Source organism: Diaporthe amygdali (genome assembly GCF_026229845.1).
Source record: "Diaporthe amygdali strain CAA958 chromosome Unknown NODE_6_length_1560011_cov_65_102424, whole genome shotgun sequence".
Classification (NCBI taxonomy): Eukaryota; Fungi; Ascomycota; class Sordariomycetes; order Diaporthales; family Diaporthaceae; genus Diaporthe; species Diaporthe amygdali.
Window position 1 is genome coordinate 764,347 of NW_026517026.1, and position 13,030 is coordinate 777,376.

Genomic DNA, 13,030 nt, shown 5'->3' on the forward strand with positions numbered 1-13,030 from the left:
CCTATATTACTTCTTGCGCCGCTCCGGCAGCCTCCTTCTCCTTGTCCGCCTTCAATTTCATGGCTCTCTGGCAAGCGTCCAAGCTGGACGGGATGCTCCAGTTGAAGAACATTTTGACGTTCTTTGGGTGATATCTCACTTTTTCGATTAGCTCCTCGAAAAGGATGGAAATGCTTGGAGCTGGGTGGCCACGCAATCCAAATCCGAAGATAATTCCGTCGACATGTTCCGCTGCGTCGAGCTTGTCGAGGGTTTCCTTGCAGCCGAGCCTAGGCGAAACGAGAGTCACTTGAACAGAGTCAGCCAGTAATTCTAGAATATGTTGTTTCATGAGGACCTCCAATCAAAGTCAAAGCCGTTGTCGTTGAGCGACTTCTTCATCTTTTCGACCTCGTCGCGGGCTTCTTCCGCCTTCAGGTGGAAGACCTGCTCGACCTCCAAGTCTTGCTGGGCCATGTCATCGGCTGGCAGAGCGGAGATGATAAAGTAGGGCCTGCGAGTAGTCGACATGTCTAAAGTTTGGTCGATGGGTTGTTTGCTCAATTGTGAGGGATTCTGCTGGATGGCTTTATTTTGAGTTCGTTGAGTACATTCAACCTACGCATTTGAAGTTATACACGGACTTGTTCGGTCATTATGTGTTCTGAAGGGTTTGGAGGTTGTGGGGCCAAAACGTCCGACCGGATTACCGAAACCCCCGGGCTTCCGTCAGATTGGTCATCGAGGCCCTACTACTACGGAGTATGTGAAGAGGACAAAGCTTACAGGTCTCTCCCATGGGTAACTTGACGTTTGACCCCGCCAACCTTGGCTGTTCGAAATGGAGCGATGATGTGCTCCCTGACAAATCCTACTCGACTTGCCGGCGTGTACATCTGCCCGACCAGCGAGCCGGCAGCCGGGAGTCCCGACTCTTTGCTAAACGATCTCCACCTCCAATGCAGTGAGAATATAGCTCGACACAGCACCCACAAGAAGCCTCCCAGGGGATCTTTGACTGTGCAATTGGCTCGCACTCGCTATTCTGATGTATTTTTGGCAAGGGTGAACGTAGCTGCATCGAAAGTTGCATGCTGATGCATTGTCGTTATTTGCCCCCCCCCCCAATCCCTGCTAGCACAATGAAAACAGCATTAGTCACTCCAGCGGAGGTGTAGATCTTATTGAATCACCAGGAAGTATAAAGTGAGGCGGGTACATCTTCAATATCGAGCTGGTGTTTTCGTAGATCCCACTCCGTAATCCACGCTTCTCAATAAATCGACTTCTCCGCAATAAGCAATGGCTTCCTACTTCATTACCGGCGCATCTCGTGGCCTTGGTCTCCAGCTGACCACAACGCTTGCGTCCCGACCTTCATCAGAAGTTTCCAAAATTTTTGCAGCTGCTCGCAAGCAGTCGGATGATCTAAAGAAGCTGACCGAAGAGTCCAACGGTCGCGTTCAATTCGTCTTTCTCGAGGTCACATCCCAGCAGAGCGCAGAAGAGGCCGCTCGGACGGTGGAGAAGTCTCTCAATGGCCAAGGCCTCGACTATCTTATCAACAATGCCGGCATCATGAACACAACTCCGAATGGAATCGTGGACATGTCAGTATCCTCACTCTTTCCGCATGCGTAATCGTTGCCTGACTGATCGCCGAACAGGAAGGACTTGGGCGAACACTTGAACACCAACGTCATAGGAGTAAACAATGTTATCACCGCCTTGTTGCCCTTGGTGAGGAAGAGTAATTTGAAGAAGATCATCAACATGTAAGACCCTGAACAATCTGCACGGCTCGCCTAGGCCCATAAATGAATACTGACCGCTCTCAGAACTTCGACCATGGGATCCCTGACAATGTCTTCGCACTTCCAGCAACTGCCCACACCAGCGTATAAAATCTCCAAGACGGCGTTGAACATGCTGACGGTGCAGTACGCTGAGGCATTCCGAGACGAGGGCGTGACCTTTATTGCCCTCTGCCCTGGTGTATGTCTTCACGCTCCGCCATTGCTGCGCAAACATTTCATGCTGACAATTCTTTCATAGTGGGTAAAGACAGATATGGGAGGCAAAGACTATGCCGATCTAACCCCCGAAGAGGCCATCGCGGGTATTCTCGAGATCGCTGATAAGGTTGACGTCAAGGACACCGGCAAATTCCTGACAGTCAGGGTACCCGGATGGGAAAATCACGAAAAGCGGTACGATGGTTCCGTAAGGCCTTGGTAGTCAAGGAGGTCATAGCTGCCCTTTGATGAAGCGAGTTGGATGATTTCATACGCTTTGCACCAAAAAGGTCCTAATTTACCATCAAAACGGCGTCAAAGGAGAATTTCAATTGGTCTACTGCGTCCAAGATAAACAATACATATCCTAGCATTGTGACTGTCATTGCCTCTCACGACCCTCCCACAAGCCTCACTACAACATCCGATTCTAAGGTCACATTCAAATGTGATGCCTCTCTACATTCTTTCTGCCTGAGTATCTACCTGAGGACTCTACTCTGGCAGCCGGAAAACGTGCTCTATTTGAGGCACTGTTGCCGCCCAATGTGGCTTTGAAGGGAGAATTGCATACTATGGCCCCGGGCTCTATACGAGACGCTTGAATTATTTTTGAGGAAGCATGATCGGATTTGCTTAAAGCATTAGGCTACGTTTGGCCAAGTTTCCTTCACCTTTTCTCCTTCAATCTGTATTCATTGATTGCCGTGGAAAGTACATTTCTCAACGTTCAGCCCCTTTGTATATTGATATAGTCCGAACCCAGCTACTTCCACCTGCCCGGACTGAAGCAGGAGATGTAATTTCCTCAACGGACCACTCAACATTGCTTATTACATTGATAGAAGGCAGCTGAGAAGAGCAAAAGATGTGAAAACCGCAGAGACGATAAGGAGGCGTGTAAAAGTATGTCGCAAAGGTTGGATGTGGTTGAGAGCGTTTTTGAACGCCCCGATAGGCTGCCTGAAACCAGAAAGCGTGCAAGTGCGGATGCAATTATGTTCATCTTCTTTTGTGTGCGTACCTATGTGGGCTACAAACACTGTTCCCGGATCTATGCCGGCTGAATAATCGGACCTGACCGGTAGAAATGTGCACGAGGAGAGAGAATTTTGTACATATTGTATCAGAGATTTACCCAATTTCTGGAGAGAAACCTCTAGGGGAGCTATCTATCCAGAGCGCCTGGCATCAAGTCATGTGCCTTGACATGCATTCTCATTGGGGTCCAAAGGATGTTGATTCATATGCATTCAATATTTATGCTGACCCTTGGAGTAGAAGCGCCTGTGCACAAATAAATTCAAACTGATACCATAATCTGCCCAGTACTAGAAGACGCATTGCACGCAATTGTTTGGCCGGCCATTTTTTCATGTGAAGTCTAGCGTGGGGCCAATTTTAGTGTAAGGGTCTCCCATGCGGCAGCAGATCCATGCAGCTTTTCCCCACATCCGACTGAGATGGTGGGGGACGACGACAATTTTCAGTGCCTTGCCAGCTCCAGCTCCAAATTCCGCGACACAACCAAACCACACACGCCGCAAAGAGTCATACTCGCCTCCCACACAAACCCTCCCAAGGCAGTAACAGCCACACCAAACAGCAAATGCCCTCTCGATAGCAATGCGATCATACAATAGGAAACCGCAGCCTGGACCGTGACGAAAACTTTACAGTCGCGAATTGCGACCAGCGACAAGTAATATCGACGTCGATCGCGACCACAGCATTATCCCCTCTCCGCAGCCGGACTCTCTATTTGGAGCCTTTCTCTCAAGATGGCAGCTCGAGGCCAGCATGCGCCTGCTCCCATGAAGGAGCAGGTTGTTGACAATCTACCCAAGCGCTTCAAGGAGATGAAATTTGGTGTACAGTGCGGCTTACTCCCTCCTCTCTTCTTCCTGCCTGATCGACGCACGCGCTGACATGGCATGCCCTCAGATCGATCCAAGATGTTGTTAGCCAAGGCGTTCTCGAAGTCTCTCAGCGCACCCTCTACGATATGGACAACAACCGAGCTCCTGTCGCGAACGGCGCCCTCGACCCTCGACTTGGTATATCCAGCAAGATTGGCAAATGTTCCACTTGCAATCTTCCTCTTCAGAACTGTGTTGGCCATTGGGGTCACGTCAGACTTGCCCTACCAGCGTTCCATATCGGCTATCTTCGATTCACCCAGACAATACTTCAGAACATTTGCAAAGAGTGCGCGAAAGTCCTCCTGACGGAAGACGAGCGACGGGAATTTCTGAAGGAGTTGAGACGACCAGGTATCGATAACCTCAGGCGGACAATGATTTGCAAGAAGATCAACGAGCAGTGCAGGAAATGCAAGGAATGTCCCTACTGTGGGGCCATCAACGGGCAGATTCGCAAGCTTGGAGTAATCAAGCTGGCACACGACAAGTTCGCAACCTTCAATAAGTCCACAGCGCAGAAAAAGGTGGCACCAGAGAGCAAGCTTCAATATGATGCTTCTTTCAAGGAAGCTAAGAAGTCAAATCCCGACCTCGAAAAGCACGTTAAGAAAGCTATGGAAGATTTGAATCCCCTGAGGGTGTTGAACCTTTTCAAGCTGATCAGTCCGAGGGACTGCGAACTGCTGGGAATGGATCCTGCCGAAGGCCGGCCAGAAATGTTCTTGTGGCAGTTCATTCCCGCGCCTCCGATTTGTATCAGACCATCCGTGCAGCAGGATAGCTCGAGTACTGAGGACGACCTTACCGCTAAACTTGCAGAGATCGTCTATATAAGTGGCCTTATCCGCGCGGCTCTCGATAGGGGACAACCAATCACAACTATCATGGAACAGTGGGAATATCTGCAACTGCAGATCGCCATGTACGTTAACAGTGATGTGCCGGGTCTGGTGCAGCCTGGCTTCGGCAAGGCTGTTCGGGGCTTTTGTCAGCGTCTGAAGGGAAAGCAAGGTCGTTTTCGCGGAAACTTGTCTGGAAAGCGTGTCGATTTCTCTGGCCGAACTGTCATCTCTCCAGACCCCAACCTAGGAATTGACCAAGTCGCGGTACCTCAGCTTGTGGCCAAGAACATGACGTATCCGGAGCGCGTGAATTCTACGAACATCGAAGTCATGAGACAGGCCGTCAGAAACGGCACCAAGGAGTGGCCAGGAGCCAACGGCATTATCAAAAAGGATGGCGGGTATAAGGTAAACTTGAAGTTCGGAAACAGGGACCTGATCGCGAATGACCTCTCGGTGGGAGACGTTGTGGAGCGCCACCTTGTTGACGGAGATGTCGCTCTCTTCAACCGACAGCCATCCCTGCACAAGTTGAGTATCATGAGCCATTTGGTCAAGGTTCGGCCGTGGAGGACCTTCCGGCTTAACGAGTGTGTGTGTACGCCATACAATGCTGATTTCGACGGCGATGAGATGAACTTGCATATTCCGCAAACAGAAGAGGCCAGAGCTGAAGCAATAACCCTCATGGGCGTCAAACACAATCTGGCCACGCCCAAGAATGGAGAGCCCATCATCGCGGCCACACAAGATTTCATCACGGCGGCGTATCTTCTCAGCAGCAAGGACAGATTCTTCGACCGAAAGTCATTCACATATATGTGCGAAATGATGCTGGAGGGTAGTGGGCATCTCGACCTTCCGCCTCCTGCCATTCTAAAACCCACGGCTTTGTGGACCGGCAAGCAGATCTTCAACATTCTTATTCGGCCAAACCTGCAGTCTCCAGTCAAGGTCAATCTAGACGCCAAGTGCAGAGAATACAAGCCACGGCCTGGAATGGCCCCTGACATGTGTCCGAATGACGGCTGGTTGGTAATCCGAAACTCCGAGATCATGTGTGGAGTCATGGACAAATCGACTGTTGGATCTGGAAAAAAGGACTCGATTTTCTATGTGATTTTACGAGACTACGGCCCGGATGCCGCGGCAGGCGCCATGAACCGACTTGCGAGGCTATGCGCGAGATCCTTGACGAACCAAGGCTTCTCGATCGGGGTTGGCGATGTCTTCCCCATTAACGGTCTGACTGAGTCCAAAGATCAGCTTGTGGAGGCTGCTTACAAGAAGTGTGACGAGCTTATCGCAACATACAAAGCTGGAAAGCTGGACAAGGCTCCCGGATGCGACATGGAGCAGACCCTGGAAAATTCGATCTCAGGTATTCTTAGTAAGGTCCGTCAAGAAGCTGGTCAACAGTGTGTGGATACTTTGAGCCACAACAACGCACCGCTTACCATGGCCAACTCGGGTTCCAAGGGTTCCGCCATCAACGTCGCACAAATGGTTGCCTGTGTCGGGCAGCAAATTATTGGAGGGCAGCGTGTGCCGGATGGTTTTCAGGACCGGAGTCTTCCCCATTTCCACAAGAACGCTCGCCAGCCCAACTCAAAGGGTTTCGTCCGTAACAGTTTCTACACTGGCTTGGTCCCATCTGAATTCCTCTTCCACGCCATCTCAGGAAGAGAAGGTCTAGTTGATACCGCCGTCAAGACGGCTGAAACTGGATACATGTCGAGACGACTCATGAAATCTCTGGAAGATTTGTCCACGGGCTACGATGAAACGGTACGGACTTCAAATGGCGGAATCGTGCAGTTCCAATTCGGAGCGGACAACTTAGATCCCGTCGACATGGAGGCCTCTGGAAAGCCCGTCCACTTCGATCGCACGTGGACACATGCCGAGACTTTGACGTGGGATAACAAGGAGTCAACATTGCTGCCCCATGAGATCATGGAAGTCTGCAAATCGATGTTGGATATTGAGCGTGCCAAGTATGTGAGACGGCGAATGACCGACGGCCAGGTACTTGACTACGATGATGACAGCAACATGTCGATTGATGAGCATGAGAGTGCCCGAATTTTCCTCAGAGATGTAGAAAGCTATGTGACAGCTCGCGCAAAAAAGCTATCAAGAGCTCGAGGAGAAGTTGGACTGGACCCAGACGACGGCGATGCAATGGAGATCGACACGGCTTCTGAGGACAAGATCAGCCTAGCACGCGTTGAGCGCGTGGCGAAGGTCTCCCGGACTACTTTGCAAAAGTTCATCCGCCTCTGTCTAGACAAATACAAACAGGCGCATGTCGAACCTGGGCATGCGGTCGGTGCTGTTGGAGCCCACTCTATCGGAGAACCAGGAACCCAGATGACGCTTAAGACGTTCCATTTCGCTGGTGTCGCCGGTATGAGTATCACGCAGGGTGTGCCTCGTATTAAGGAAATTATCAACGCCTCCAAAAACATCAGCACGCCTGTCATCACATGTCCTTTGGAAAACAAGAAGCAGATCGAGGTGGCCAAGGTCGTCAAGGCCCGTATTGAGAAGACATTCATCTCGGATGTGATTAAGCACATTGAAGACGAGTGGCTTTCTGACCGAGGATTAATCGTCCTTGAAGTCGACATGGACGCCTTGCAGGATATGCACCTGGGCATCGGTCCAAGAGACATTGCCGAGGCTGTCGTCAAGCACAAGAAGCTGAAGGTCCTACGAGAAGACATAAATGTCGGTCCATCCTATATCGAGATCAGCGTACGCAATACTTGGACAGACATCGCTGAGCAGAAGCGGCTGGCCCGGAATGGTAAGTCCAGTACCGTGATTGAGAGCGCCTCAGATCTCCTGCTCCGAGTCAACTACCTCCGCCGCATGCTTCCAACTGTCGCCATCTCGGGCTACCCTGATGCCACCCGAGCCATCATTCAAACATCGGAAAACTTGGAGCACACCGTTCTAGTCGAAGGCTATGGACTGCGCGCGTGCATGACGACGGAGGGTGTCATCGGCACCAAGACGCGATCCAACAACGTGATGGAGTGTCGCGACATTCTCGGCATTGAAGCAGCACGTACTACTATCGCGAATGAAATTGCAGAAGTCATGGGCGACATGGGTATCGACCCGCGTCACATGCAGCTGCTCGCCGACGTGATGACATACAAGGGCGACGTCCTGGGTATCACCCGTTTCGGCCTGCAGAAGATGCGCGACTCGGTGCTGCAGCTCGCGTCGTTCGAGAAGACGGCCGATCACCTGTTCGAGGCGGCGGCAGCAATGAAGACGGACAAGATCGAGGGCGTGTCCGAGTCCATCATCATGGGCCAATCCATGTCCATCGGCACGGGGTCATTCAACGTCGTCCGCAGGATGGGCCTGCCGGAGTGGTTCCTGGAGAAGAAGCCGACGCTGTTCGAGGATGCGTGGGGCAAGAATGTGAAGACCAAGAAGGAGGCGAGGGCTGCCAGGGCGGCGGCGGCGCGCAGTAATGGGGATGCGCTGAGGGCGGTGGCTGCTGCTGCGTAGGAAGTGTCAGCAGTGCTTAGGGCCCGCGTGCTGTAAACTGCCGGGTGGTGCGTCGCTTTGGACAAGCATGAGGGTGTGAACTTGGATGAGTGAAAGCGATCAACAGTTCGCACCACTGCGATAAGGGTTTAGGTGTCCTTGCTACAGGAATAAATAAATATGTTCAAGCCCACTTCGTAACCATCCTTGTGACTTTGACCCCTGTATGAGAATTCATTTGAATGTGCGTGTAGCACTTGTTTGATAATATACGTTAGACATGAATATGTACAAAGAATTCTTTTGCATCCACTCGTCCACTCCAGCTCGTCTTGCCTGGTCCTCCTCATCAAGAAGCCAGTGCCAAGATCTTCGCCGCCGCATGCTCAGCAGCAATGACAATGGTCGCGGACGGGTTCCCAGTCAGCTGGCCAGGGAAGATACTAGCATCCAGCACAAACACATTATCCGTACCGTACACCTTAGCATTGGTATCAACAACCGCCGTGCCGTTGCCAGACCCAACCCGCCCATCATCAAGCCCCATCTTGGCCGTGCCCATCCAGTGATTCGCGCGGCGCCCGTTGGCCGTGACCAGCAGCGAGTCGACGTAGTCCTCAGCTGTCTGGTTGGCGCGCGGGCGCACCCACTCCAGGCCCTTGATCCCGCGAAGCGACTCCTGCAGGCTGCGGACCCCGGCCACCACCGCCTGCCGGTCCCCGTCGTTGTGCAGGAACGGCTGCGTCGACACCGTCATCGACAGGCTGCTCGTGATGGTCGCGCGCCCGCGCGACTGCTGGCCCCGCCCCAGGTACTGTGATATCGTCATGGCGTGCGTCGAGTTGGTCGCGGCCGAGTCGCCCTCCACGCGCGACGTCCACTGCAGCTGCCGCGTGATGCCGTCGGACCCCTTGATCTCCTCCCACAGCATGGGGCCGATGTTCGGCGCGGCCTGCGCGAGGATCCCGGTGCGGTTGGATAGGTAGGCTTGCTTGTCGGACGGGATGGGCTCGTTCCAGGCGGCGTAGAAGTCGTAGAAGACTACGTCCGGGTGCGTGACAATCACGTCGGTCTGTTAAACGAAGTCAGCTGAGGAGTAATTCAAGGGTTTGTTGTGGACGGTAGTTTGGCTTACATTCATCTGCTCGACGAGATTAGACCCAACTGGCAGCTCAATCCACGAGTCGTTGCTGATCATCTTGGCCCCGTCGCCCGACGCCTGCACGATGGCGAGCTGGTCCGCGGGCCCAATGCCGCTCCTGAACAGCAGCTTCGGTGTTCCGAACGCGCCCGCTGACACGATCACCCGCCCGGTGCCGGGCGTCAGGTTCACGGTGCCAGAGTACCCCGACCCGGCAGAGCACGAGACCTCGACGCTGGTGGCGTGGGCCCCAGTGCGCACGATACGGTTGACCGCGGTGTCGGTCCACAGCGAGAAGACATCTTTGCGAGCCGCGGCGGTGGCGAGGTAGGTGGCAAGGGGTCCACTGCGCTCACCATGGCTGAACATGAACTGGCCGTGGCCGTAGGTGCGGTTCTTCTTGTCGGGGGCGTCGTTGCCGACGACGTACTCCCACCCGCTCGACTTGAGTCCCGACGTCAGCACGTCGTAGCCTTGGTGCAGGTAGAGCTGGCCGTCCATCGAGGGCTGCCATGTGCCCGGGATGCGCTTGAACGCGCGCTCCGTGGCCTCCGCGACGTCTGAGGCGTGCCACCCTGCTGGGAAGTTCTCGTTCCAGTCGGCCGGGTTGGGCTGGTTGTGGGTGTTAGTTATGGGTACATAAGGACACAGCAGGAGGGTTATGAGTTCTCACCTTCCACCACAACCCTGCGTTCACGGCCGTGCCTCCGCCCAGCACACAGCCCGCCATTTGGTCGGTGTCGGAGCACGCGATACCGGTTGAGTCCACCCAGATCTGGTTACAGAGACCAGGTACGTCAAACCGGGTCAAGCCCGTGCCGTTCAGCCATTTTGGTCCCAGGGAGCCGCCCCATTCCCCAGTAGAAGCAGGCCCCTTCTCAATAAGCAGCACAGAGTGGCCCGCCTCGCTCAGCTTGTCAGCCATGGGGATACCTCCCGCGCCGCCACCGACAACGACGTAGTCCCACGTCTTGTTCGCAGGGATGCTCTTGCACACAGCAGTAGGCGTCGCAGTAGGCAGACTCGTGGTGGTCGTAGCGTTGCCAGTTGGGGTAGCGCCAGCACAAGTCGTGGCGGTCGTGGTAGGCTTGGGAGGCAGCGCCGCGTACTTGGAGTAAGAAGCCACGGTTGCGTTAGCAAACGAGGCTCCATACTGCCCGAACAAGCGGCGATGGTATGGGATCGTAATATCTTTCGGGCAGCCCGGGTTGCCAGGGGCCTCGTTCGATGCGGCGCGGCCTAGAACCGTGGACCCCGTGCTCGTCGAAACCTGGCCATCCGCGCCGTCCTGGCTCCACTTGAAGCAGTTCTCACACCGGTAGACGATTTCGAACGCGGTGTCGTTGACTGATGAGGCGAGGGTTGTGAGGGTTGCATTGCCGGTGTATGCTGCTGGTTCCGAGTACCCTGTGGCGAAGCGGAACGAGGTGAGGACTTGGCTTTCATAGGGCCATGCCATGAGAAGAAGCGCCTGCACCATCTGGCCGGATTGGCCGTGGGACAGGCCGCAGTATGCTGCACCTGCTCCGGATGGGGTTGTGCAGCTCTGGCTCTTCGTTAGCGTGGAGTATACGCATCAATTGCATGGTACAAAATCTTACAAGATATCCAATGTACTCGTAGCTGTCAGTGGTCAGGGCCGTGTCTGGCACCACCAGACCGAATGTATACCCGGCGCCATCCGTCCATGTTGGGAACGTGATGTTTGTCGACGGATCTGTGTACATAACGGGACCTTGTGCCCAGCATCGCTGTCCATCTGGTCGTTGTCAGTTAAACTGTCGAGTAAGAATCACTGGCTGTGGACTAGGGACTTACAAAAGGCAACCGCGGTCAACGCGATGCCGATATGTTTTGGGAACTGCATCGTGAAGCCGTCGTCACCTATTCTACTGTCGATCCAGTAGTGTGATGCCCAAACATTTTCAGTCGGCGAAGGGCAGACATGTGAGACTAAATACGACCGGCCATGTCGGCATCGTTATAGACCTCCTGGAGGCCAAGAGTGACAAGAATCCCCTGTGATGAGGGGCTTATTCGGTTCGAAGGAGGGAGTGGTCATTTGCGATGGTTAATCACCGATAGGTCAGCCCCTGGGCTACACAGCGGAGTGGAGCAATGCCAGCCCTGGCACAAGATTATATTGCGGCAGAGGAGCAAGCCACATCGCGGAAACCATAACTAGGTTCCATGCCTTCGGGAGACGGACGTGTGGCCCTGATTGCCGGGATATACTCGGGGCGTATAGCCTCAATCCTTGGCTCGAGAGTCATGGCGGCTCCCCTCCAATATGCTTCGGGCGTGGCGGGCTTGACTCTCCTCAGCCGCCGGGATAAGCTCGAGCCTATCCGTCCCATGTCACCGCGCCATGGTCTTATCTTTATGAGCATCTTCCATATAAGGCCATGCGAAGCGATCTTTTTAGACTTTGTCCTGCTGCAGTCGCTAAGGCGCTTACCCTACGGGTGATTGAACTTCGATGTGAAGTTCGAGCGCATAAGGCCAAGCCCGTTGGTCCAGGGGACTGGGAAGCAAGAAGCGACTACTCCTCTGCATATAGCTGAACTCTGTTGCCTCCTTCTCTGAAGAAGGATTCTCTGCCGCAGTCATGCTGGGCAGGCGTGGGTATTCTGTTTGAGATTAAGATACCGAGTCCGGGGTATTGGGGTGACGTTGGAATAAGGTGCAGTGATCGGCACCCAACATCCCTGCAGCGGAGGCCGTTCTGTTCTGTTTCTCCTTGGCGCCGGATTCCACAACGGGGTGCCAACTCCGCCCGTCGACTTTGGATAAATGATGATCTCTTGGCAGGTTGGCTCCTTTTCCTCTCCTGTCCTCTTAACCTGGTCTCTCATCTACCCTCGACAGGAACCAACACCCACGCACGCATTACTCAGGCCAACTGCTCGTCATAAAACCACCCTTCAGCCTATGCAGTCTGATTGCTCAGCATGCCTCTGCTGGGGGATCTTATTTTTATACACTCAAACACGCCAAGAATCCCGTTCATCCAGAGTACTGTCAAGGGTGAGATCCATCCCGAGGCCTTCAATATCCACCTGTCATGAGCAATCGATCTGCTCCAATTGGCCCTTCAATGGAGCCCCTCAGCTGAGTTTGTTCCTGACATTTCGTTCCCCTGTAATAAGCGCGACGGAATTGTACACATCTCGATCCTGATTGACTGCAGATTTCACAATCGCCCACAGCGCTTCTTCTCGGCTGTCGTGGGTCGATGGCCACTGTCAGCAGCAACGTTCAGTCTTGCTTTCCGTCTGGGCCGTCGAGCCGTCCAACCGATATGGCGGCTGATCCTTGTCTTCGACCCGACCCAATATCTAATTTCTTATGCTCAAGCTGCCTTTGTTTAAAACCCCACTTCTAGCTTTAGCCTTGGTTCTCGTCCATATTCTTTTCAATTATGTTTTGATTGCCCTTGGAAACGCTTGATATCAGCGCGTTTGTTTGCTTGACAGCGGCGAAGCGAAATTGTCGTGCTAAACCTCTACAGGTCTTGGGTTAAGGCCTGTTGCTTAAACAGGTTGAAGATCTCTGCTGAATGTACGATCGGGAGTCGGAAATGAGAGGTCCCTTAAATTCAGCTGCAGTCCGAGGGATGTA

At 53.5% G+C, this 13,030-nt stretch overlaps 5 protein-coding genes across 5 annotated transcripts; 2 read left to right on the plus strand and 3 right to left on the minus strand.

The window, feature by feature from the left end:
• Position 1: 1 nt before the first annotated feature.
• Positions 2 to 510, minus strand: J7T55_000978 (uncharacterized protein; the record flags this gene model as incomplete). The annotated part of the gene is made up of 2 exons (XM_053140248.1): positions 2 to 269; positions 338 to 510. 2 exons carry the CDS (start codon positions 508 to 510, stop codon positions 2 to 4), a joined length of 441 nt encoding a protein of 146 aa, XP_052996626.1.
• A 771-nt stretch (positions 511 to 1,281) lies between these two features.
• J7T55_000979 (uncharacterized protein) lies at positions 1,282 to 2,217 on the plus strand (the record flags this gene model as incomplete). Its single annotated transcript, XM_053140250.1, has 4 exons — positions 1,282 to 1,589; positions 1,647 to 1,754; positions 1,818 to 1,974; positions 2,035 to 2,217. 4 exons carry the CDS (start codon positions 1,282 to 1,284, stop codon positions 2,215 to 2,217), a joined length of 756 nt encoding a protein of 251 aa, XP_052996627.1.
• A 1,558-nt stretch (positions 2,218 to 3,775) lies between these two features.
• On the plus strand, positions 3,776 to 8,289 carry J7T55_000980 (dna-directed rna polymerase iii subunit rpc1; the record flags this gene model as incomplete). The annotated part of the gene is made up of 2 exons (XM_053140251.1): positions 3,776 to 3,870; positions 3,939 to 8,289. 2 exons carry the CDS (start codon positions 3,776 to 3,778, stop codon positions 8,287 to 8,289), a joined length of 4,446 nt encoding a protein of 1,481 aa, XP_052996628.1.
• A 328-nt stretch (positions 8,290 to 8,617) lies between these two features.
• On the minus strand, positions 8,618 to 11,276 carry J7T55_000981 (cellobiose dehydrogenase; the record flags this gene model as incomplete). Its single annotated transcript, XM_053140252.1, has 5 exons — positions 8,618 to 9,340; positions 9,404 to 10,021; positions 10,083 to 10,955; positions 11,011 to 11,168; positions 11,228 to 11,276. 5 exons carry the CDS (start codon positions 11,274 to 11,276, stop codon positions 8,618 to 8,620), a joined length of 2,421 nt encoding a protein of 806 aa, XP_052996629.1.
• Positions 11,277 to 11,659: 383 nt separating this feature from the next.
• Positions 11,660 to 12,019, minus strand: J7T55_000982 (uncharacterized protein; the record flags this gene model as incomplete). The annotated part of the gene is made up of 2 exons (XM_053140253.1): positions 11,660 to 11,753; positions 11,868 to 12,019. The coding sequence occupies 2 exons, from the start codon at positions 12,017 to 12,019 to the stop codon at positions 11,660 to 11,662; spliced, it is 246 nt and encodes an 81-aa protein (XP_052996630.1).
• Between the last annotated feature and the right edge of the window lie 1,011 nt (positions 12,020 to 13,030).